Source organism: Vipera berus (genome assembly GCF_964194415.1).
Source record: "Vipera berus genome assembly, chromosome: 4".
Classification (NCBI taxonomy): Eukaryota; Metazoa; Chordata; class Lepidosauria; order Squamata; family Viperidae; genus Vipera; species Vipera berus.
This window is the reverse complement of record NC_138206.1, coordinates 54,198,556-54,226,123: the sequence shown is the minus strand read 5'-3', so window position 1 is coordinate 54,226,123 and position 27,568 is coordinate 54,198,556. Positions and strand designations below refer to the sequence as shown.

The following is a 27,568-nucleotide window of genomic DNA, read 5'->3' as shown; positions in this document are numbered from 1 at the left end:
ACAGAATTGAAGGAGGAGATGAGGGAGCCAGACAACATGCAGTTGCTTTTATATGCAGTTTATTGTCTCTCCTGAAGTTAGGAAAACAGTAATTGTTGAGGGCAGGCAGCACTTCAAGGAGACAGATGGAATTTATTCCGCTGAGGCACAGATTTTCTCAGACATGCCTGCCAAATTAAGAATGAGTAAATAATAAATAATATCTCGAGGGATGCATCCAGAAAATACATAAGCACAGTGTTAGAACACCCCTTTCCCCCCCACCCAGCCAATACATTGCTGAGCCTGTGCAATGATCCCTTGTTATTACTCAAGACAATAATTAACCTCAGTGTAGAATGTTCGTATTTGAATCAAAATATCTTCTTGTAAGTTGAGGTTTGTGGTTTTCTTTCCTTACTCCTCCCTCACATTTGGCAGAGGTTGCAACTATAGCTTAAGAAAAAGTCAAAATGAGGGGAGTAGAGAAGTAGTTGTTCATGGAAATGACAACATTACAGTTAAGAACAGAAGAGCCAGCGGGTGTGGTAGTTAAAGTATTGTACTTGGACTGAGGAGACACTGTGCGGGTACTCGTGTGACCACTCTGCTCACTGGTGATTTTAAACCATTGATTCTTCCTTCACCCAACATACCTGACAGTTTTGTTGCAGTGGGGGGGAGCAGAAATTGAAATTTTTACTCACTAAAATTGATGCATGCAATGTCACCGCATTAAATAGAGGTATGTTTCATACTGTATAATCTCTTAATGTTTACATGAATAGTTTTAAATCAGCATTGATTTATTTTCGTACACAGCACGAGTTTCCACGCATATTTGCATTTGGGTTTGGAATGTACACTATTATTAGGTTATGTGACGTCAAGGTCCTATTTTTAAAACTTTGAGCATCAATACATTTTCTCCAATCTTACCCATACTTTCTATACAAATATAGTTCACATATGCGGGAATATCTTGAGAATCTGTAAGCTGATCTAATTTTTAATTTTTTTAATTTTTAATTTTAATTCCATTTATATCCCGCCCTTCTCCGAAGACTCAGGGCGGCTTTACAAGCTTAGCAGTACACCAACTCTGTGTTTGGGTGTGTGTGTGTGTGTGTTTGCATGTGCTTTCCTGCTTTCCTCTCTTTCATTATATATCCAGCTCGTTTTAGGAGCACTTTCTTCTTATCTACAGTGCATCCTGCATTCAGTTGTTATTGGGACAGTATGGGCACATTGATTGCCTCTTTGAACATTATTTTGAATGTTTGGGATAAAGGGCAAAAGTGTTAGCAGAGCCTTCTTTTTCTATTTCAGAAAATTATATATCTAGCTAGATAGCATGAACTAAATAAACATGTACTTACTTGTCGGGAAATTCTCATGCCCACAGTCTTCTTTTGTTGTAAATCATCTAGTATCATTTGAAAGAATTATCTTAAAATATACAGTAATAGATCTCAGGAACAAAATTGAAGTAACCTGAAGTAAGTGCAGGATTTCAAATAGTAGCTTTTTCTTAAAAAGTATCTTAGAGATAATAATAATAATACCGTAATAATAATAATTTAATTTCTATACCGCCCTTCTCCCGAAGGACTCAGGGCGGTGTACAGGGCAATACAATAAAATACAACATACAAAAATTAAAAAAAATATTAAATATTACAGCCCAATTCAATACAATTAATACAATAACATTAAAATACCCCTAAACCCATCAGACCAGGCCGGCTTGTTCAAATAAATATATGATAATAAACATAATAATAAAATCATACTGATGATGTAAAATAGGAACTTTTCTACATCTGTAGTTGTTCTGGGGGAAAAGTAATTTGTGAATCACACTATTAGGGGCATATCTTTGCTGGGTCCAATTTGTACTGGCAAATTAACCCCAATATCTTCCTTTCAGGTGTGAAATACATCAGCCTATATAAACAACCTTAAAAATAGTAAGTCTTTATAAAATAGATGTATTTGTCTCCTTCCTCCCCAAATTGAAGTATGCTTCAAAATGTAATTTAGGTAGTAGAAAAAGTAATTTTTATGTAAAATTATTAGAAGCTCTCCCATGGCATTCTTTTTTCTCAATGCAAGTACATTTTGAAAACATTTGAAACTTGAATTCATTCCAACAGGATGCATGATCTGGAGAAATTGTCAGAATGACATTATTTTCCCTGGTAGTAAAGTTATGGAGCTACTTTTCTCTCAATAGAGAAAACTTTTCTATGATTAATATTTTGAAGAAAATGACCTCCTAAATCAAGAAATCTATCAGATGTACATGGTTCATTCAGCTAATTCTCCCACTGATTCCAATTACAGCATCCCTCAATTACTAAAATATATTTTGTATCATTGATTATTTTAATCAGCACAATTCTAAAACTCTTGATCATAACCCATTATACTGGAATAGAGTGCAAAAACAGTTATGAGAAAGAAATCCGGCATGTAGCATATGAGTGTGTATGCAGATTCTGAACTGAATATAATTTTAAAGGTAAAGGTAAAGGTTCCCCCGCACATGCGTGCTAGTCGTTTCCAACTCTAGGGGCCGGTGCTCATGTCCGTTTCAAAGCTGAAGAGCCAGCGCTTGTCCGAAGACGTCTCCGTGGTCATGTGGCCGGCATGACTAGACGCCAAAGGCGCACGGAACGCTGTTACCTTCCCACCGTAGTGGTCCCTATTTTTCTACTTGCATTTTTACGTGCTTTCAAACTGCTAGGTTGGCAGAAGCTGGAACGAGTAACAGGCGCTTTACAGATGTCCTTTTAGAGATAAAAATAACTAACATTTGGATCTCAAGCTGATTATACATTGGGGAAAATGTTGTTTGTTTTAATTTATAAACCACCCTATCCTTGGGACAGAATTTAGTAAAATCCACAATATTTTCATGTATAAAGAGCATATATGGGGACAGATCTAGGCTGCATTAACAGAGGGATAGAATCAAGATCACGTGAAGTACTAATACCACTTTACAATGCCTTGGTAAGGCCACACCTGGAATACTGCATCCAGTTTTGGTCACCACGATGTAAAAAAGATGTCGAGACTAGAAAGGGTACAGAGAAGGGCAACAAAGATGATTGGGGGACTGGAGGCTAAAACATATAGGGAACGGTTGCTGGAATTGGGTATGTGTAGTTTAATGAAGAGAAGGGTGAGGGGTGACATGATAGCAGTGTTCCAATATCTCAGGAGTTGCCACAAAGAAGAGGGAGTCAAGCTATTCTCCAAAGCACCTGAAAGCAGGACAAGAAGCAATGGATGGAAACTAGCCAAGGAGAGAAGCAACCTAGAACTAAGGAGAAACTTCCTGACAGTTAGAACAATTAATCAGTGGAACAACCTGCCTCCAGAAGTGGTGAATGCTCCAACACTGGAAGTTTTTAATAAGAGACTGGACAACCATTTGTCTGAAATGGTATAGGGTTTCCTGCCTTAGCAGGGGGTTGGACTAGATGACCTCCAAGGTCCCTTCCAACTTATTATTATTATTATTATTATTATTATTATTATTATTATTATTATTATTATTATTATTATTATTATTATTATTATTATTATTATTATTATTATTAATCAAATTTGCAGACAATACCAAGCTGGCAGGAATAGCCAACACTCCAGAAGATAGGCTTAAGATATAGGAGGACTTGACAGACTTGAACATTGGGCACTATCTAACAAAATGAAATTCAATGGTGGAAAAAGTAAGGTTCTACATTTAGGCAAGAAAAACCAAATGCACAGGTATAGTATACTGTAGGTGGTACCTTGCTCAGTAGTAGCTGTGAGAGGGATCTTGGAGTCCTAGTGGACAATCACTTAAATATGAGCCAGCAGTGTGCAGCAGCTGCCAAAAAAGCCAACACAGTGCTAGGCTGCATTAACTGAGGGATAGAATGAAGATCACATGAAGCGTTAATACCACTTTACAACACCTTGGTAAGGCCACACTTGGAATACAGTATCCAGTTTTGGTCACCACGATGTAATAAAGATGTTGAGACTCTAGAAAGAGTACAAAGAAGAGCAACAAAGATGATTAGGGGACCGGAGGCTAAAACATATAGGGAGTGGTTGCTGGAATTGGGTATGTCTAGTTTAATGAAGAGAAGGACTAGGGGTGACATGATAGCAGTCTTCCAATATCTCAGGGTCTGCCAGAAGGAAGAGCGAGTCAAGCTATTCTCCAAAGCACCTGAAGGCAGGACAAAACAACAGATGGAAACTAACCAAACAGAGAAGCAACCTAGAACTAAGGAGAAACTTCCTGACAGTTAGAACAATTAATCAGTGGAACAACCTGCCTCCAGAAGTGGTGAATGCTCCAGCATTGAAAGTTTTAAAGAAGAGAGTGGACAGCCATTTGTCTGAAATGGTATAGGGTTTCATTATTATTATTATTGTTGTTGTTGCTACTGTTACTATTACTATTATTTACTGCTCCTGCTGCTGCTGCTGCTGCTGTTGTTGTTGTTGTTGTTGTTGTTGTTGTTGTTGTTGTTATTATTATTATTATTATTATTATTATTATTGATTAATATTGCCCTTTTCCTGAGGTCATCCTACCTTTTTCTTTATCTAAAAGCTGAAGCCTTCATTTCAGTTTGTTCTCATCACTTAGACCAGGGGTCTTCAAACTTGCTGGATGAAGAATTCTGGGAGTTGAAGTCCACAAGTCATAAAATGGCCAAGTTTGAAGATCCCTGACTTAGACTCTACCTTTCCAAACTATCTTTGATAATGAAAATAACAGAACAAGCATAATAGAAAGGAGGAGAGTGAAATATTTTTCTTATATAAAGTGCAGTTTTAAAAATGGGAGGCAACAATTGACCCATGCTTTGCTTTTCTTCATGCAAGCTCTCGACTTTGTATTAATAAAACAGGGTTTAGTTATGTTTCCTCATTTGAGTACCCTCTTCCTCATCACAAGGATATGATAAGTTTTTCAAGGTGACACTAACTGAAAATACTAAATAAAATGCCTAGAAACGCCAACTGACAAATACAGAAAGTTGCACAGATATTTTCCTTTCCCTGGGCTGTCTGCAGTGTGGAAGTGTGAATGAAGTAAAATGTTGCAGAAATGAATGAAACATGAAAAATTATGACTGGCATGGATGTAAGTGTAAATGAAAGTGTGCATTAAATTCAGAAAGCTTGTTTTCCTGTTTTATACCAGTTCTGCAGTTTAGCAATACATTATTTCTGTCTTTGTTGTTTCTACCTATTGCATTTAACATAGGGAGCAATGCATGTCATAGTGTGCATTAGCCTAATACTCTTAGTCCTTTCCTGAGACTGCACCTCCCATTTTTGAGTAAGTTACTGTAGCAAAACAGTAACAGCAAAAAGTGTTTTTGTTTCTAGAGTTATTTGGCTGGCAGCCAGTGAATCAAAAGCCAATCTTTATAGGTGAGGATCTAAGAACTGGAGACAAAGAAACTTTGTGGTAGTAAACGGGTAAGGGTTTCAGTGGGTAGGGAAGATTAGAAAGATGTAAGATTATAAAGCCTGTACAGCTAGCAAGGGAGATGTATGTTCATAATCTCATTGTAAGGGTTTTTTCCATCAGATTTTAACTTTTTTTAGGCCCTATGAGAGGCAAAAGGAAGATTACATGCCTATAGAAATTGAGCGCTAGAGGGGAAAAGTGCTTGCGTTTTCCAATAAGCCCTGTTTAGTATGATCAGAAGATGTAATCTAGATGAAAAGGGGAATCTTTCTAGGCCCAAATTGCTCACCTATTTGGTTGATCTGATGTGCTTTTCAGAAAGAAATTGCAGCAAACTTGTCCCTCCATGCTGTGCTTAAGATGCTTTCAAACTTTGTATATTTAAGTTGGGTCTGTGCAGCATAGCAGTGCATCCAAATCATGGCAAAAATCCAGTTCAAGATCACCTTTAGCCAGTGGAATTTAGTAAATTAAAATAAGGAATGCAGAATGAGTCTTCGGAGAAGGGCGGGATATAAATGGGATTTTTTTAAAAAAAGAGTGTCAAGGACAATGGTTGGCTTTCCATCCATCCTTCCTTCCTTCCATCCATCCATCCCACTTTCTTGGTTTTATTTAATACAGCCACATTTCAAGACATAGCTAAAACATATATAAAAGGCATACTTTGCAGGATTTAAGACTTTTATTCCCTCTTAATCTCCTGTCTAGTGAGTTTTTATCAATTAGCCTATTCTTTTTTTGCAATGTACAGCATACATCTTTCAATGAACAATGATAAAATGGTCAGTAAATTTTAAACATTGCAGAATTGCAAATTGAGATTTAGATAAAGCTCTAATAAAACAGATATTGTATGTGATATATACAGGTTCATTCATTCGAATAAGATATGGTGTGCTATCACCACATGTTCATGAACCCACCTATTCTATTCCAGCTGTAAAGTACACCATTACCCTAAGAATGACTGAGCATTCAGAAGCTGCTTTGCTTAAAAGAATTGACTGCCTTGATTTTAGATAAGAATCTAATGTATGCTCAGAGTTCCTGAACAAATTAGTTATGCAGGCACATCTGCATCTCTTTATTCTAGATCAAAGATATGCAGTTTACAAATTGATTCTTCTGACAGATTTTCAAATTAAATAATTATAAAGTCCTCTTTTATTGAATTAATAATTATACTGTGGTAAGAATAACAAACTGTTATCCAGCTTGTAGAGCAAATAAATTTTCTGGATTCATTTTGGATAGTAAGTAGGGAACACAACCATATGAAAACCCTTATCAAAAGATGTAGCAGAAAACCTGTGCTGAACTAATTTGGACAAAACCAGTGTCACATCTTCCCTATTTTAATCAATTGGAAGCCATTGTTTTACAGAAGTCTTTTAAAAGACAAATGAATCTATGATTAATAACAGGTTTGCTAGTCTGCAGTATGTCATATACATGATATATCCTATATATATAAAGAGGTATATAAGGAGACTCTATTATCTGTATAACCCCTGAATAACATTTCAACTAGTATGGGCCAAGCATTACATAGGTAGGTTATTCTGTAGTAGTAATATGTTTAATCTTTCCTGCAGCCCAACCTGCCGTGCTGAAGGATTAGGGGAGAGGGCATACCCATAGTTGCCTCAGCTAACCAATAGGAGCTTGGCATGTACAAGTCCTTAACTGCATCATCACCAAAATTATGAAACAAATGACATAAATGTTTGTGTGCCCTCTGTTGGAAAAAGATGGAAATCCTACTTTAATGGAATGGGTTATTTAAACAGATTTGAACGGACCTCTCTTGGGTATGCTGTAGTAATAGATTTCTACGGTGGGCAAGAAGCTGGACTAATTTAATTCAAAAATCCCTTACAACCTTATTTATTTGTTTGTTGGTTTTTGTGATTTTCCTTTAAAATTGTAACAGCTAAGAAAATGTGTCCGTGGTGGGTTAGGCATGAAAGAAAGATTATGTCATAAGAGATGTCAATTAAAAATGCTCAGTGTGATGTGAGGGTGGGCTCTTGTTTATTGGGCGCTATTTAAATTTACACCTAGAGAATCTGAAGCACAAAAACAGGTGATTCCCCAAGATATAAAACTGGCACTGAAATAAATAGACATGGATATTATTTGATATGAGATAGAGAAAAGACATTAAGATTAAAGAAACAGTTACTAAATACACACACAGAGAGACACACACACACATATCAGGATACATCAGGAATTCTTCAGGAATATATAATTAATAATAATAATAATAATAATAATGATGATGATGATGATGATGATAATGATAATAATGATAATAATTTTATTTGTATACCGCCCTTCTCCCGAAGGACTCAGGGCGGTGAACAGGGAAAACATATAAAAGTACAGGAATACAAAAACTAAAAAAGAATTAAACAAGATGCCCAAGTTACAACAGTAGATTAAAATACATTTAAAATAGCAATAAAACCTAAACCCATCCCCCATCAGGCCAGGCCGGCTTGTTCGAACAAATAAGTCTTCAGATCGCATCGGGAGGAGCGAAGGTCGGGCGCCTTCCGGAGCTCAACCGGCAAATGATTCCATAAATCCAGGGCGCCCACAGAGAAGGACCTCCCCCTGGGGGCCACCAGACAACATTCTCTGACCGGTGGCACCCTGAGGAGGCCCTCTCTGTGGGAACGCACAGGGCGGAGGGAAGTTGACGCCGGCAGCAGGTGATCCCTAAGGTACTCTGGACCCATGCCATGTAGGGCTTTGAAAACCATTACCAGAACCTTGAATCTCACCCGGAAGACAACTGGGAACCAATGCAGCTCACGGAGCAGAGGTGTAACATGGGAGTATCGGGAGACTCCCAACACAACTCTCACGGCTGCATTCTGTACCAGTTGGAGCCTCCGAGTGGTCCTCAAGAGCAGCCCCATGTAGAGAGCATTGCAGTAGTCTAAACGAGAGGTCACGAGCGCATGAGTGACCGTACACAGGGCATCCCGGTCTAGATAGGGCCGCAACTGGCGCACCAGGCGAACCTGGGCGAAGGCCCCCCTAGTCACAGCTATTATGTGGTCTTCCAAAGAAAGCTGTGAATCTAGGAGGACTCCCAAGTTGCGAGCCCTATCTACGGGGGGTAATAACTCACCCCCCATAGAAAGATATGGAATGTTCTGAATATCCCGAGATGCCGGTACGCACAGCCACTCAGTCTGCTCAAAAAAATAAAGGGAACACAAGATAAGACATCCTACTATTAAATACAGTACATTGTGTTGTTTAAGTGTTCCCTTTATTTTTTGAGCCATATATATATATATATGCAGATCTAATACAAAATCAGGGATGCGGTGGCTCAGTGGGTTAGGACGCTGAACTTGTCGATCGGAAGGTCGGCAGTTTGGCGGGTCGAATCCCGAGTGCCGCGTAGCAGAGTGAGCGCCTGTTACTCGTCCCAGCTTCTGCCCACCTAGCAGTTCGAAAGCACGTAAAAATGCAAGTAGAAAAATAGGGACCACTACGGTGGGAAGGTAACAGCGTTCCGTGCGCCTTTGGTGTCTAGTCATGCTGGCCACATGACCACGGAGACGTCCTCGGACAAACGCTGGCTCTTCGGCTATGAAACGGAGATGAGCACCGGCCCCTAGAGTCGGAAACGACTAGCACGCATGTGCGGGGGAACCTTTACCTTTACCTAATACAAAATCAAGCTGAGCTTCCATCCCTACTTATGTACTACAATACTCTGTCTAGAGTTATCATCCTGAAGAATTCCTGATGTATCCTGATAGTAGTGACAATCTATTCTCCACTAATACCAGATCCTTCAATAATCTATTTCCTGTGATAAAAGCCACCTGTAAGTATGGCACTATTTTATTTTAAGATCAGTGGGTGATATGTGCAATCATTGGAGGAGACGCCTAGCATATCTCCTTCTGCATGCCTAATTTCTCAGTCTGCATAGTTGGTTGTTGTCATGTGAAGCTTTCTCATTGTGTGAAGGAAAAGCAGTAACAGTTTACAATTTTATTTATTTTTAAAGGGGGACAGGGCACAGGTTTTTGTGTGAAACCATCAGAGTGGGAGGATGACTCAATTATTGGCCAATAGGTGAGCAATTATAACTGATAGTTCTCCATTCCTAGCTTATTGACAAAAAATTATTTATTTATTTTATTTGACAATTTTTGACTGTCTGTTTGGCTGTCTGTTCTCTGTGAGCTCTACGGATTCACAAATAAAACAGCCCAAATCCCAATGACATTTTCAAGAGAAATCATAAACAATGGATTTTGAATCAGAGCATTTGGACAATTTTGAAACAGTCTGTCCAAGCCAAGGACTTTGGGATACGGATAAGTAACAATTTTGGAAATAAGCTTTTATTGGAAAATGTGGGACATTGTGGGACACGTACAGGCTTAAGCTTTTCAGTGTCTAGTAAAATGTAAATTACCAAAACTGCCCTCTTCAAGAACTGACATACACATAAATGGTGAGATTAGGAACTCAATGGAAATTGTGGTAATGAAATTGGAAATGAAAAATTTTCTTCTAGTTAGGTTGGCTGGCTGCAGAAGGTTTTATGGATCATCATCTGCAATTTCAGTTTTGAACATAAGAGAAATGGTTTCACCAGATTTTCTAAGATAAGTTAGTAAGGAATAATATTTTTATATCGGCAAAATAGAAAACATATGGTTCGCCCCATGCATGGCATTCTGGACTGGTTATTGTTATTCATTGACCCTGTCTTTTCAATCTTGCTCCTGACAGTTTGGGTTGACCACACCACTTCACTGTTGAAAATTAATACTAGTTGATTCCTTCTGTGCTGTTCATATGAAGCCAAAAAAAATAATAACGGGAAGAATAACCTGCCTGTTTGCTGTTTGGAAACTTCTCTGACGCTCTGATTTAAAAACACTATATAGTAGCTTACTATATCTCCTTGCAGCTGGAAAGAAAAGGGCAGGGAAAAGTATAATATTGCTTAAGATTAAACAGAAATGAATAAAATAGAAGTCTTGCTTGTCTCTAATGAAGTGTTTGAACAGTGAAAACATTGAAATTTCTTTTTCTTAAACAACCCACTCTAGACTTTAAATGTAAATACATTTATTTCAAAGAAATGAAAGGTCACTAGTTTTATCACAAGGTTATTTTGGTTCATGTTGTAAGGGTAAACATTCAAGCAAAAGGAAAATCTACTTTTCTTCCCACTATCCCATTTGTTAAGCAAAGTTTTGATGACTCAGGGCATGCATGAGCAATGGAATAGAGGATCTTTTCATTGCTAGAGTGCCTGTTGATTTAACACAGTTTGGTTAGTAACTTTTTTTTAACTCCTCAAAGGCAGGAAATAAAGTACTTCGGTTAGGTTACTAGGGGTAGCTACATAAATTCTGCATGCTGGAATTTATTTCATGTGTTTACGTGTGCCTGCAGATTACAGAAAGCTTTGTGTTTTCTGTATTACCTCAATCTTTGTTGATGCTAGCACTACTGTTATGACTTCTGTTAATGGGCATTTCTACATGGGGATTCTTTATTAGTTTGAGAGCACCTTCTGCTCCGAGACCTCCAGAGATGGAGAAGCGAGATGCTTTGTATTGACACTGTTTGTAAAGGAAATCTTTGCCTCCTGTTTTGTGTTGTTTTGTTTTGTTTTACAATGCTGTGGCTCTGTGGAGAGAAATCTTGCTGCACCTCTCCTCATAATTCTTTTTTTTTATTAAAGAGTTTTACAAAAACAAAATTTTACAATATATCCCCAAATCCCTCCCACCCCAAACCCACCCACCTCCCCCCCCCACTTCCCAGAGCTAAATACAGGATTATAGTTACAATAATCATATTCTAAATAAAAATTATGCATAATATACAATTAACCAAATTCATAATGCGCTTTAACTCTCTTTTAACATAACTACAAACAACGTACCAATAACAATATCCCACTAAAATCTACTCATAAGCTAAATGATACTTTTTAGTCCCATATTTGTTTTGAATATAATTTATCCATCTCCTCCAAACTGAAATATATCTTTCCTGTGAATGATCCTTTAGATAAGCAGAAATCTTAGACATTTCTGCAAGATTCGAAACTTTAAACATCCATTCTTCTACAGTGGGCAAACTATCCTTCTTCCAATATTGTCCCTCTCCTCATAATTCTTGAGCTTGAGTTCTTATAAAGTCTGATAGCTCCGATGGCCACTCAGTGCACCCAGATCAGTTGATGCTGGGGTGCTGTTGTTTTTGTGTAGGAAAAAAAAGACGTGAGGGGATTTTTGGTGCTATAGATCCTGCAGCTGCTTTAGTGGAACTGTGAATCTGGCTCCTCGTTCTCTGCAGTTCAGGTTAGGGTTGATGACAAACAGCTTTTCAAAGTTTGGGGAAAGAAAATGATGGTGTGGAAATACTTACTGGCAATAAGTAAGATGATGATGGATGATATAGTACTTTGCCGATATAAAATATGTAGCATTTTGGCTAATAGCCTGCAGGGAGAACTCCAGAATGGATTATCAGAGTTTGGATGCAGAGCAAAGCTTATAGGTCTGCCTAGAAGTTTATTTCTCCAGATGGTTTCTAAGAGAAGGAGGAAAATGCAATTAGACAGGTCTGCCTCCTGCCCCTCCCCCCCTTTTTGGTGTGTGTGTGTGTGTGTGTGTGTGTGTGTGTGTGTGTGTGTGTAGCATCAAGTTTGGGAGCTCTCCAAGAAGAGAGGATGACCAAACTCTGAACACTGGAAATGGGATAGATAGAAGCTGAAAAGGAGTTTCCTTCAGACAGAATTTCAGTGTTCTCTTAACAGATCACTTTTTATAGTCTTATTTTATTTTTGTAGCTGTACAATTAGTGAGTAGAATAAGGGGACACAACATATACGTAAATTTGATTGGTTTTAATATTTCCTTTAGGTAAAAACTTTTACGTATATGGAGAAAGAGAGAGAGAGAGAGAGAGAGAGATCATTTTGGAAATTAGTTTAACTGTCAAGTAAATACTTGTTTTTAGACAGTTCCAAGGCCTACTAACACAACTTTGATTTAAGTGAATGCACAAATTTTATTTTAGTGAATCAGTTTTTATTCATGGCTATTTGTTTTTTAATGCTACAGCCCATCTTTTACAGTCCATCTACCTCAAGGCATCTTACATGGGGTTTAATCCCTACAACAGCAACCCTTGAAGTAGGCCAAGCTGAGAAAAAGTGACACCTCAAGTACCTTAACCACTACATTACATGAGGCATTCTTCTTGCAATTTATAAACTGAATAAGCATTTTTTTTAATTTTTCAGAATACCTAATTTGGAGGGGAGCAGATTAGGATAGAGGTGTTTTATAGGTGCTCTAACAAAGCTTATTTAGAATGCAGTTTTTTAATTTCAGGTGGTCATTTTAAAAAACAAAGTTCTGTATGTATCTATATTGCAGAATAATTTCATTATCACAATTTTTACCACAGATGACACTAGACAACTTCTTGAAACCAGGCTATATATAGCAAACTAGCTGCAAAAAAAGTGGAGATGTCTATGTAGCCACTAGGAACTGAGTTCAAAGGATATTTTACTGCTTTATATGATTTTTTTTAAATAGTATTGTTTCTACATCTAGACTGCTATTTAAAAGAGAATACTTTACCCCTTGGAAACTGAAGAAAAATTAGTAAGCACTAAAGGGATAGTCTAGTCAACAAGGTGCTACAACACCTTTGTGTGAGGTCCATCAGCTCCCAAATTAATATATTATTATTAAATGGCTGGAAATATCACAAAATGTTTGTATTATATGGATAGAGGGGGAGACAGTATGTACAGGCTAGTAAATAGAAACCCAACAATATCAAGTTATGCATCCCTTCCACAAACATCTAGCACTGGTAAATCTCTAGTTATTTTTTTTATTTTTAACTATGAGTATATGTACACAGGTTGTACATTAATAAAGATTTTTTTTCATTCAAATAATTATACGAAGAGCACAAATCTTCACTATTCACATTTGTGTTTCTGGTTATGCTGTACATAAGAAGATGATTTGCATTTGAACTACAAAATTATCAGAAGAAAATATTGACTCTGGGCTGTTGTTGTTTTTTAGAAGAGCAGTAGGGAAATGGTATAAACTAAAGGGTGCAATATTGAATTCATTTCTGGTTCTAGATATGTCCTGCTTTCCTTTCATTCCAGAGATAATTGATAGCTTATTATAATGCTATCTCTGGAAGACTGTGCCAAAGAGTCTGGCAGAACAAAGAAGAGATAAGTTGTTCAAACTTCAGCACAAACTGTAAAATTTAATTTCAGTTACTAGCCCTTGCTTTTAAGTGTACATTTTTCTCTCAATTTTGCTAGCTTCTTATCTTCACAAAAACCTGTTGCTCTATTGGATTAAAAAACTCTGTAACTCTAATGAAGGTTTAGATTTCCCCCCCCCCCCAGATCTGCAGAATATACTTAACTTTTACAGACGATTGTTTGCAGCCTATTGTATGCAGTCTTAAATCTGAATTAAAACTCGAATGGGCAAAAGAATAAGATACTATGGATTTATTGCACATAAGGATCAATCAGCAAGCTCCATTATGTTTTGGTGAGCTTCACAAAAAACCTGTCTGGGACTTCTCTTGGAAGTATACTAGTCTTCCCCAGCTACCCTGATGAAGATTAATAAGCTATGGTAAATAAATTTAAAACGAAATGGCATGGAGTAAAAAAAATAATTACAGACAAGGATCCCATAAAGTATATTACTTTATTTCTTTAGTCTTTAGCAAAGACTAAATAAATTAATAGAGAGGATAAGAGATAAAAGTCTCATATTTCAGGGTGACAATTTACTACCTTTTAAATCATAAAATGCCTGTTATCACCTGCTAAGCACGATAGGCATGTGTAGTCCTTGTCAGACCCTATTATAATGTACCATATGTTCTAGTACAGTTATGTAGGCATTTCTCTAGGGGATCAAGGTTCCTATTCCAATCCAGCTGAAATTAGTCTTAGTTTCATTGAAATGTAGGATTTTAGTTAGACTGTTTGATATCATGCCTATGTAATATGGAACAGACCATTGGTTTTCTAAGTCCTGTAATGGATAATTACATACAGCCTCAGGTTGTGTATATCAATAAAACAATTTCTTCTTTTCTCCCTTCACCCATAATGTTTCCACAATAGGACATCGTCAGAAACTAGACGAGCAGACAAAGACTGGAAGTTTGTCTTTTTCAGAGCGCCTGAGTGAACTGGAACAGTTGCGTCGCACAGCTATAAGGGTTAGCCCACATCATCCAGCCCCAGCACCTAACCCAAGAGCTTCCTTGAACCACACAACTGCTTTTAATCCTCAGCCTCAGAGTCAGATTCAAGGTAAGCATCTGAATTTTCTCCCCACTCCATTCCCATCATGTAAAAGGTTGCTTATTGCCTGTTGGAGTCATTTTAAACAATTGATTATATAGGATGGCTTTTCGGGATGATTGCCCTTTCTCTTGGTTTTATATGGTACATATATATGTAACCATAGGGCACAGCTTCAACATATGAATAGGCTAGACCAGAGGTCTCCAACCTTTTGAGCACCAGGGACTGGTTCCGTGGAGAGAGGTTTTTCTGCGGACCGGAGGAGGCGTGGTTTCATGTACTGCCTGCATCCCGCGGATGGGGCTTTGTTTGTTTGCGTGGACCGGTTTCTGGCATAGCCCGGTGCCGGTCCATGGACCGGGGATTGGGGACCCCTGGGCTAGATGGGGATGCAGGAAAACATGGGGGAATGTCCAGGCAAAGCAAGTGGGCTGTTGCTACTGCTGCTTCCTCCTACAACACCTGCACAAAATGATTCCTTCTTTGTTTGTCACCCCTGGGACCAAAATATTATTAGAACTACTTTCCTCCCTGTTTCTAAATTTCTGTATTATTGTGGGGGTTCTTCTTTCTCCATTTTGTTGGAGTCTTACAGTATTGTAAAACATATGCAAAGTAATGTGTAAGGAAAGAGAGAACAGACCAATGCTTTTGCTAGAAAAAAGCTCTTTCATCCTGAAGAGCATTAAGTAGGGAAAACACAGACTTTCTGCACATCTGTCGCTTTCCAGTTCCAAATTCTCTGTAGAAGGCTGTTTCGCTTCAGAAAGACCAGGAGTAATTAAATATTTGTTTTAAGCATTTGTATCTAAAAGGGATGCGGTGGCTCAGTGGGTTAGGATGCTGAGCTTGTTGATCGGAAGGTCAGCAATTTGGCGGGTCGAATCCCAAGTGCCACGTAGCAGAGTGAGCGCCTGTTACTCGTCCCAGCTTCTGCCAACTTAGCAGTTCGAAAGCACGTAAACAATGGAAGTAGAAAAATAGGGACCACTACGGTGGGTAGGTAACAGCGTTCCACGCGCCTTTGGCATCTAGTCATGCCGGCCACATGACCACGGAGACGTCCTCGGACAAGCACTGGCTCTTCGGCTTTGAAATGGAGATGAGCACCGGCCCCTAGAGTCGGAAACGACTAGCACACATGTGCGGGGGAACCTTTACCTTTACCTATCTAAAAGGAACTAAATGTTTTTTACTTTTAATATAGTAGCTCAACAGTGTTGTTTTTAATTAATTCAATATTTGGGGGATTATTTTTATAAAAACAAGACCATCAGATTTCTAAATAAATAGGTGAGTGTTCATATCATAGATTGCATTTGTGTTAAGAATGGTAAGTAACAAACCAACAAGATATTCACATATTGTTTTACACAGTGCTTTTTTTGTAAAAGAAAAAGGTGCTGGAACTCACACATGTCATACAACCCGCCTTGCCTACCCTACAAGGTTCCATCCAAAAAAGGTGCCGGAACTCCGTTCCGAGCATTCTATGACAAAAAAAGCCCTGGTTTTACATATATTTTACTGAATTCATATGTAATCCACTCTCTCACAGTCACCCTCATGATTCAATGGCATATTGTTTTAGACCAGGAGTGTAGATTTTTATCTTCCCATGAACACATAATGGAGACAACAGTCTCCATAGCTTTGCATTATGGGGGGAGTTTGAGGAGGCTCTGAAATGCTGGTTTACAATCTGCTTTATTTCAGAAGGCTTCAGAAGAATTATGAATTCTATTTCAAAGCATTTTTTTGGTTTTTTAAAGTGGAGTTCATCCTTAATGGATACATGCTAATGAATATTTTATTTTTGTTCACTCAGAATGTATATGTAAGAGCATTCCATTGTATGGGAAGAAATAAATTTGAATTTATAAAGAACAGATACATTTGCACTTACTGCACGCAAAAATTCAAAACATTTGAGTTTGCTTCAAAAGGATATACAAATGTTTGCTACTGAGAATGTTTCTGGATTGCAACCTGATTTGTTTGCAGTAATATGCAAGCATAATATGCAAAGTAATATACAGTAAAAGCAAAAATGTTTGGTCAAAGAACCTGTGGCACTCCAGTTGTTACTAACTACTATTCGTCTCAATCTTATTAAGCATGGCTAATGGTGACGGGTACTTGGAATTATTGTTCAAAATATAAGAAGGGCCAGATATTTTTTTACCTTTGATCTAAATAATCACTTTGTTGCTGTAGTATGGCATCAGCTTAACTTCATTTGTATTTATCTGACACTTAAGATCCACCAATGTTATTGAAATTTACTTTTCCATAGAGTAATATGATGAAAATCTGGTATGCTTTAATAACAAAGCCCATTGTCTAGCTTATATCTTATGTTCTATAATAAAAACATATTCATGTATTATCTAACCATTGTCTTTGCAGTGAGATTATCTCTTGTTTCAACTTTCATTCCAAGCCATAGTAATGTATGTAAATTAAACCATTCATGCCCTGAGTATCAATTTTAAAATTTAATCAAACTTTAAATAGATAAATGAATATGTTAAATAGCCTGATATCTAATAGGTAGTTTACCAAGTTATTAAACACATACACGACTAACAAGTTTGTAATAAGGATAGCAAGTGTGGGGTTTTTGTACAAAAATGAAAGAAACAACATTCATCCTTTGATACAGAAAAAAATTACGTTGGTTTAGTTTTGTACCAGTTCACAGATCGGAGGAGAATATTGAACTGAAGTAGAGGGGGGAAACACATTGAAAGACAGAAAAGCCTGCTTTATGGGGACTGGAAATCTACTACCTCTGCTCATTACAGTAAAATCAGCATTGGAACATTTGCTGTATTGGATAGTATAGAATTCTGATAGGACTCTTTGACTTATCTGTCCTAACCTCTTCTAAGTATCATAAGTCTGCAAGAACCCATCCACCAAACATAGGCTGCTGTGATTAGTAGTCATTATGGTAAATGGCTATACTGGTAGATACAGCCGTTTGTCAGAATTTGCATCCTCCCTTCTTGTCTGTTCAAAAAGTGATGAGTTTACAGAAGTAAAACTTAGTTAAATCACTAGCTGAGTAATCACAAGTTTAACCATAGCAGAAGTCACTTCCTCTTTGCCTATGCAGACTGAGGGGAAGAATACAGTAGCTTCTTCAATGGTCTTTTGATCTTGCACATCAAAGACCTAGCAAGCAAAAGCTTGATGTCCTGTTCATCTGTAACTCTGCCACCTGATTGGCCTGGAAGAGGAGACAAATGAAAGCAGTATGTTTTTTCATCCAACAGGTCCCTGGTCTCATGGATCAGCTGATCCGTGGCATCAGAGATAGCATTTTGAAAGAGCTGTTCTCATCTGTCACTTGCCTTCTGTGTACCTGTAGGGGGGAAAAGTTTTCATACCAACAAGATGGATGTTTACTTTAATGACACAATGAGATTAATATCTGGAACCCTTAAATCCATACTGCTCTCATGGCTCCATGTTCTTTCTGACATTGCCCCTCCTGATCTCAGGTGACAACAGACAGGCTGAGAGTGGTATAAGATAATTACACCATTAACTGCTAGAGATCTTCCAATATAAAAAATATGTATAAAAATATGTATTCTCTACCTCTCACCAGGCTTAAGTCTAGGAAAACATACTACGCTTCTATGATCTAGATGAAGAATGGCGATTAAGATGGGCCACTTTTCATAATCATAACCACACACAGATCCAAGAAAGCCACTTCCAGGAAAGCAGTTCCCCCCCTCCAAAATACGGAGCCACCTGAATAGAATTAGGACAGGTCATGTCAGAACTAAGGCAGAGCTCTTTAAGTGGGGAATGGCCAAGAGCCCACAATGTGACTGTGCTATTCTGGAACAAACTATGACATATATATTTCAAGAGTGTCTTGTCAGGAAATTTCAAGGCACCTAGGATAATCTTATCAAAGCCACACTAAAAACAGTTAGATGGTGAGCTTCTTCAGATATTGAATTATACCATCCATCCCATTGCAGTGCTGTGGTTCCATATTATGGTGATTTTATTATAGTTTTATCTTAGTTTAATATTTTATCTCCCATATTGTATCACCACATCTATCTATCTATCTATCTATCTATCTATCTATCTATCTATCTATCTATCTATCTATCTATCTATGCTTTATTTAAACTAAATTTGTATATCAATGATTACATGACCTCTGTAGATGCCATACACTAAATACTGTAAATAAATATTTTTCCTTTCCAGGATCAGGTGTTAAGCTTCCCAGCTAATGAGGGCAGGTGAGGTTGCATAGAGCATGGGTAGGCAACCTCGGCTCTTTTATGACTCATGGACTTCAACTCCCAGAATTCCTGAATCAGCATAGCATAGCTGACTCAGGAATTCTGGGAGTTGAAGTCCATGAGTCATAAAAGAGCCGAGGTTGCCTACCCCTGGTATAGAGGGAGGGATAGGCTGCTGATTTCCCCACAATCCCACAATAAGTTCAGCCTCTGCCTCCTCCTCCTCCTCCTCCTCCTCCTCCTCCTCCTCCTCTGTTGTGACTCAGGGCCAGCCGGTGGGTCCGACAGCCGGGTCCGATGTATCGGAGGACTCAGATGTGGGGGAGGAGGGAAACGAACCGGCTGATGATGATTTGGAGGCTTTGCAGAGTCCTCAGCCGGGGACCTCTTCTCAGCTGTGTGAGCCCGAGAGTGCGGAGGATGATGACCCACAGCTGGCCCTGTTCAAGGACGCCCGACGTAGGAGGCAGACGAGCAGGGACAAACAAAGAAAGACTATGGGACTCCTCGGGAGGAGGCACAGGGAGACCACGCCCTGAGCTCTCTATAAAAGAAGTGTTTGGGGAGGGGCTAGTTGCTGAAAGCAACTTTTTCGTTTGAGAAGACAAGCTCTTGTGTTTTGTTATCTGCGTAATTAAACCTTGGCAGAAGCCTTTTAGCCTTGGACGCTTTCCAGACTCGTCTCTTAATTAGGGGTTGGGAGAAGAGGGCTGGTTCAGAACAGTTTGCTTTCAGCCACCCACCCCTTAATACTACGATGGAGCAGCTTCTTGCCGAGAATGCCCAGCTCAACCAGCAACTCACCTTGCTGGCCACTCAGGTGGCACAACTGCAGGCTCAGGTACATGCTGCCCCCCCACCCAGGAGGAAATGTCAGTTAGCTATGCCGGATAAGTTTGCTGGTAAACCAGAACTGTTTCCTGCCTTCCTGGGACAATGCCAGCTTTATATCAGCGTGAGAGCAGCTGATTTCCCCACTGACCGTGATAAGGTGGGATTCGTGTTGAGCCTTCTGTCGGGAGATGCAGCTCGTTGGGGCACGCCTCTGTTGGCACAGCCTAGCCCTTTGTTGGATAACTTTGGGGGGTTTTGTGACCATATGCGCCTCATGTACGAGGACCCGATTAAGGCGCAGACCGCCACCCGACGTCTGAAAGCTTTGAGGCAGGGTCAGCGCCCCCTACAGGCCTATATCAGCGATTTCCGGCTGCTTAGCCAGGATTCCGCCTGGAATGAGGCTGCGCTCGTGGATGCCTTTCAGGATGGCTTGTCAGAGGAGATGTTGGATGAGCTGGCCCGCGTGGACATTCCCTCAGATCTGAATGGGCTGATCCATCTTTGTCTGCGGATCGATGCCCGGCTGCAGCAGCGTAAGAGTCGCCGTGCCACCCCACAGACCCCTGCCGCCCCTGTTGTGCGTGAGCCCCCAGTCCAGAGGGAGGAGCCAATGGAGCTGGGTGCCGCCAGGTCCCGTCTATCGGTGACGGAAATGGACAGACGACGATCGGAGGGGTTGTGTTTTTACTGTGGGGACCCTGGACATTTGGCTGCTTCTTGCCCAAAGAAGCGTCAGCGGGCGTCAGTGACCAAGCCAGCTCCGAGAAAGTCCCCTGCTTTGCTATCGGGAAACGGTCCGAGCCCGATCTAGACGGTGTGAAAGATCGGGCGACCCACAACGATCACGCCGAGCGACGCCGTTCCGACGGTGCCTGTGAACCTCCACGGCATTTGATTTTGGAGGCACGACTGATCCTTCCTGGCAAGCCAGAGGGGATTCCGGTCCATGCCTTAATTGACTCTGGGGCTACCACTAACTTTATGGATTCGGCCTTTGTGGCCAAATGGGCTGTTCCCCAGTGTCCGGTGGATCCGCCCATGCTTGTGGAGACCATCGATGGTCGAGTGCTCCTGTCCGGGCCTATCACGGCCGCCACGCAACCCGTGTGTATGGCCATCAGTACCCATGTGGAGGCCATTCAGTTTTACGTCACTTCGGATCTGCACTTCCCCGTGGTCTTGGGACTGGCGTGGCTCCGGGCGCATGATCCACAGATCTATTGGTCTCAGAACTTGGTCACCTTCCCAAGTTTGCAGTGCGTGGACCACACCCGCCATATCTGTGCCGGCCAGGTGGAGGGTTCCTCAGGGGTTTCCTTGCCTCCCGTACTGTCCGACTTTGCTGACGTGTTCAGCGAGTCAGAGGCGGACCAATTACCCCCGCACAGGCCCTACGACTGCTCCATTGACCTAGTCCCTGATGCACCTCTCCCAGTGGGGCGTTTGTACTCCATGTCGGAGCCCGAGTTGGCCGCATTGCGGGACTTCCTGACAAAGAACTTGGCTCGTGGATTCATCCGGCCCTCGTCCTCGCCAGTGTCTGCGCCCGTGCTCTTCGTCAAAAAGAAGTCGGGCGAGTTACGGCTTTGCTGTGACTACCGGAAACTCAACGCTATCACGGTGCGTAACCGCTACCCGCTGCCCCTCATCCCCGAGCTCTTGGACCGACTCCGGGAGGCTAAGATCTTCACGAAACTGGACCTGCGTGGAGCTTACAACCTCGTCAGGGTTCGGCCGGGTGATGAGTGGAAGACAGCGTTTGGTACTCGCTATGGACATTTCGAGTACACGGTGATGCCGTTTGGCCTGACCAACGCCCCCGCTGTGTTTCAGCATTTTATGAACGACATCTTTCGGGATCTGTTGGACCAGTTTGTTGTGATTTACCTGGACGACATCCTGATTTACTCCCCGTCGCGTGAAGCGCATCATCAGCATCTCCGTCAGGTCCTGCAGCGCCTCCGGAAACATCGGCTGTTTGCCAAGTTGGAGAAGTGCCAGTTCTACCAGGTGACCATTGATTTCTTGGGCCACCGCATTTCTCCCGAGGGCATCGCCATGGATCCAAGTAAAGTTGAGTTGTTGCAGAGTTGGCAACCCCCGCGTCGCGTGAAGGATGTTCAGCGACTTCTTGGATTTGCCAACTACTATCGGACATTCATCCCTGGCTTTGCTGCCTTGACAGCCCCCCTCACCCGGCTCCTGCAGAAGAAGACTCGGTTCCAGTGGAACGCCCCCGAACAACAGGCGTTCCAAGCTTTGAAGGACGCCTTCATGAAGGAGCCCATCTTGAAGCATCCTGACCCGCAACGGCCGTTTGTCGTGGAGGCGGACGCCTCCGACATTGCCATTGGGGCCGTGTTACTCCAGGCAGCGACGCCCAACGGTACCCTTTTCCCTTGCGCGTATCACTCTCGGAAATTGAATCCCTCGGAGCGCAACTATACCATCTGGGAGAAGGAGCTGCTGGCCATCAAGGCGGCGTTCGAGGCTTGGAGGCATCATCTGGAGGGGGCGCGGCATCAAATCGAGGTCCGGACGGACCACAAGAATCTGGAAAGTCTGCAGACCGCTCGGAATTTGAACCAACGCCAGATCCGGTGGTCCCTCTTCTTTGCGAGGTTTGACTTTCGGGTGCGGTATATACCAAGCGGGCACAACCAGAGAGCGGATGCTCTGTCCAGGAAGCCCGAGTACACCCGAGTGGAAGACAAGCTTCCGCCCAGGACAGTGATCCCCGTCGAGTCTTTTGCTGCGGTACGGGAGCCGGTGGATATACGGGCTCGGATCCGGGAGGCGCAGCAGCAGGAGGCGTGGGTGGCTCAGCGGAAGGAAGAGGTGGGGCCAGATTCGCCTTGGTCGGTCACGGATGGACTCCTGTATTATCGTGACCGGCTCTATGTTCCAGGAGGGCCACTCAGGGGACTCGTCCTCAGCCAATGTCATGATAACCCGGCTGCGGGGCATTTTGGCCTGTTCAAGACTCTGAACCTGGTCTCCCGTACTTTCTGGTGGCCCCGAGTCCGACACGATGTCCAGTCTTATGTCACCTCCTGCGTCCCATGCAGGCAGGCCAAGTCAGCGACAGGGGCCCCGCCTGGTTTACTGCAGCCTTTGCCAACGCCCAAGAGACCCTGGGGGGCTGTGTCCATGGACTTTCTGACGGATCTACCCCCATCCTCCGGCTTCACGACAGTGTTTGTGGTGGTGGACATGTTGACCAAGATGGCGCACTTCATCCCCTGTCGCGGCTTACCGTCAGCTCGCGCCACTAGTCGCATGTTCATCCAACAGGTGTTCCGGCTGCACGGCCTTCCCGACAGGGTCGTCTCCGATAAGGGGGCCCAGTTTACAGCCCGCTTCTGGCAGGAGTTGATGCGGGCGTTGGACATTAAGGTTTGCCTCTCGTCCGCGCATCATCCTCAGACCGACGGGGGTACCGAGAAGGTCATCGGCATCTTAGAGCAGTATCTGCGCTGCTATGTTAACCTGCAGCAGGACAACTGGGTGGACTATTTGGCCATAGCCGAGTTTGCCTTTAATAACTCGCAACACACCTCCACGCAGATGACACCGTTCTTGGCCAACGTGGGTTATCACCCCAGGTTCTTCCCTCTTTCTCCCGTGGACTCACCGGAGCCGGCAGCGAACGAATTCATGGCGGAGTTACAGGCGATCCATCGGTTGGTGCGACGGCAGCTGGAGAAGGCCAAGGCCGACTACAAGAGGTTCGCCGATCGGTCGAGAAGGGATACGCCTCCACTATCGGTGGGGGATCGGGTCTGGCTGTCCACCAGGAACCTACCATCCACTCGGCCGGCGAGGAAGCTGGACCACCGTTACCTTGGACCGTTCCCAGTCGAGGCCGTCATCAACCCGGTCGCCTATCGTTTAACTCTGCCACGTTCCCTGCGCGTGCACCCCGTCTTCCATCGGTCCTTGTTGGTCCCCGAACAACCGGCCTGTCCACTTCGCCAAGCGGAACCTCCCCCATCAGGAACTCGTGATGGAGGCAGCACCCCCGAGTACGAGGTCGCCAGCATCAGGGATTCCCGCTGGCTGAAAGGTCGCTTCCAGTACCTGATCGAGTGGAAAGGGTACGGGCCGGAGGACTTCACATGGGAAGACGCGACCGCCGTTCATGCCCCTGCGTTGGTGACTGCTTTTCACGAACAGTTCCCATCCCGACCGCATCCGGATCGGCAGACCCGAGGGAAGGGCCCTGCGGTGCGGGATAGTGTTGTGACTCAGGGCCAGCCGGTGGGTCCGACAGCCGGGTCCGATGTATCGGAGGACTCAGATGTGGGGGAGGAGGGAAACGAACCGGCTGATGATGATTTGGAGGCTTTGCAGAGTCCTCAGCCGGGGACCTCTTCTCAGCTGTGTGAGCCCGAGAGTGCGGAGGATGATGACCCACAGCTGGCCCTGTTCAAGGACGCCTGACGTAGGAGGCAGACGAGCAGGGACAAACAAAGAAAGACTATGGGACTCCTCGGGAGGAGGCACAGGGAGACCACGCCCTGAGCTCTCTATAAAAGAAGTGTTTGGGGAGGGGCTAGTTGCTGAAAGCAACTTTTTCGTTTGAGAAGACAAGCTCTTGTGTTTTGTTATCTGCGTAATTAAACCTTGGCAGAAGCCTTTTAGCCTTGGACGCTTTCCAGACTCGTCTCTTAATTAGGGGTTGGGAGAAGAGGGCTGGTTCAGAACATCCTCCTCCTCCGACTAGTCCATACCCCCATTACTGGTTAGCTGGCTGGACTGATCCCTTCAAAACCAGACTAGTTATTCTCCCACTTCCCAACCTGACTGGTTCTAGAGCACGGGTCTAGGGACTATAGGAAGACATGCTCAATCTAGCCTAAACTGCTCGATGGACCAAGAGTCTCCTGATTGCAAGCTGTATAAATGTGCCAATATGTATTGTTGGCAAAAACTATATCAGAATAAGGAGAAAATTGCTTCTTTAACACTTAACCACCTCGCATCTGGAAGGGACTGGGAATAACATGAAGGAACATTGTAATATATAGCAGAAGAAAGAGGCATATTGTGCCATGGTTAGTGGTAAGTGCAGAAAGGTCTTATGAGAGCATATTACTTGCTTTTTAATCTACTTTCCCATCTGGTTTTTCACAAGCTGGGAAACCAACACCACAAAATGTATACAAGCTGAAAGGTTAAAATAAACTTTGGATTTCTAACAGGTTAGTAGTTTTGTTATAAAAATAGGCTCATGGAGCATAATAACCAGTCATTGCTGACTTCTACAAATACGGTTGATTTTGTACATAAAAGAGAACATGTTTCTCTGTCTTTAGAAATTTAAAGCCTATACCTTCACAGGAGAGAAATGAAATTAATATTCTTGCTTATGATATAGATTTTCAACATTTATTATTTTACAAACAACTTATCAGTTTAGGAAAAATAATAATTTGGCTTCTAAAGAAACCACCATGAAGGTATTGATGTAAAACTAGATTACTTATTCTAGGTTAATAACAATAATCTTTCATGGATGATCTAACTATTTTTTATTTGTTTTGTTTATGGGTGTTATATTTGTGTGTGGAGTAGGTCAGCAAGTTTAACTGAATGACAATGATGCAGAATCCAGCCTACAGTTTACTCTATTAAAAACTGAATTAGTTATATGCTTTGCTTTTATTTCAGACGTAAATATTGCTCTGATAGTAGAGAGATAGTGAGGACATTTTCCAAATCACTTTTTTAATAATTCAATGCTCCCTTTTAAAATAAATGTTTGTCATTACTTTTTTACATGGAGAAAATGAACTGAAAAGATATCCAACTAACAACCTGCTGACTGTCTTTAAGAATAAGTACATTAAACAACTCCTCCCTAACCTTCTCATGTTAAATGAATTTTAATCCCTAGTTCTTTTTATTGTAAAGGAATGTAAAGGGATAAACCTAACCTTTTGTAAGGTGTGTTGACTCAAAAAATGCTTGCCAGAACTTCCACAAGAAGAACAAAATGGCATTTTACTAAAAGAATAAAGTGGATTATTTGCTGACCAGTTTATTAAAAAAGGGGGAAATTTATGCTTATATTTTTCTTGTTTCCTTCCAGGTGCAAAACGTTTTGTGTAAGAGATGTTTTCAAGGTCTGTGCTATCATAATTTTTTGTTGAAAACATCCATCATTATCATAGTTCCCATGAACTGAAGGAACATGCTGGCATAGTATACAAGAATTTTTTAAAAGTATTGTTACCATAGTCTGATAGATTTGGATATTTTAACTTTGAAATCTGTCTGGATCTGCTAGAAAAGGTTAATGCCAGTGTTCTAAGGACACAAGTGACATTTAGTCTAGACTTCTCATAACTAATCTTTTCTAATGTAAAATATTGTGGTGACAGAGTTTAATCAACGTTGGCTGAAAACTAAGGAGAGTTGGACTTAGTAAGTACTTAGTATTTAGTCCAAGATGAGAGACCAACAGGAAATCCCACAGCTAGACTAGCGTGTTGATAAGCAGCCCAGAAGAAGGTAATGGCAAATCACATTCATACGGTTGCCAAGAAAACTACATTGGCATGTCCATAGAGTTACTTCAATTAAAAAAATATTAACTTTTTCCAAAAATAAATTTGTACGCTAATTCCTCTCATCAGTAACCACTCCCCCCCACCCTTTTTAACTCTGTTTGCTGCTAGGGTTTCATCTTTCTCTTATGTCTTATGGGTGGTTATGAGCAACTGCTATTAGTGGATTTACTTACTTACAAAGTATTTATAGCTTTCCTTTTATCCAAGGGATCTTACTGAAGATTACGATTCATGTTAAAATTGTGTATTAAAATAGTACTTCCTTAGATGTCTTATGAATCTGGATGCCTTCCAGATGGTGTTTGAGAATTTTCCTGGCAATCTGGTAGACTTTACTCACTAAGTGCCTCTTGACCTCTAGAATTACAAAGCCACCCAGATATTTGGCATGTTGTTCTGAAGTAGCTTTTGTCAGATGATCTTGGGAAATTCCTTGATTTACTAAGGACCCCCCAGAGTTGAGGCAATAGAAGTGATATGTGGACTGCCAATGGAGATAGACAAGAGAATCTGACTCAGCTCAATGCAATAATGGCACTGAAATGTTAGTACTTCTCCACCCTTATTGCATCATCAGATTATTGTCCAGCAACATTCTTCATTGTGGTCTGCATCCTTTTTTCAGTAATTGGGAAGGCTGACGATCGGGCCAGGGGAACTTTTCCCAGAAAATTTTGCAAATGAAGTTGTTCACATTTCCTGAATCTTTGACTCTTTACATGTTGTAATGTTGTAATATTATTGCCATCTCTCTTGGCAATGTTTGATGTCTTCAACTATGTTAACTTCTAGGTCAATGTTGCTCAACCTTGGCAACTTTAAAATGTGTGGATATTGAAGTAAATAACACAGCTGGTTGGGGAATTCTTAGAAGTTGAAGTCCACAGGTCTTAAAATTGCTAAGACTGAGAAACACTGTTCTGTGCTATCTGCAAGAGCTGGGAATTGGAGATATTGTTTTGCTCCCTCGTGAGCGGGACATTCCAGTTGATGGAAGGAGGAGACATTAGTTTAGTCT

At 41.5% G+C, this 27,568-nt stretch overlaps 1 protein-coding gene across 1 annotated transcript in view; it reads left to right on the top strand.

Annotated features, from left to right (window-relative positions):
- The window catches only part of RUNX1 (RUNX family transcription factor 1), a 113,028-nt gene that overhangs the window by 42,986 nt on the left and 42,474 nt on the right, over positions 1-27,568 (top strand). The window contains exon 4 of the mRNA XM_081327432.1: positions 14,673-14,864. Coding sequence (XP_081183558.1) covers positions 14,673-14,864 — 192 coding nt within the window. The remainder of the gene's footprint in view (positions 1-14,672; positions 14,865-27,568) is intronic.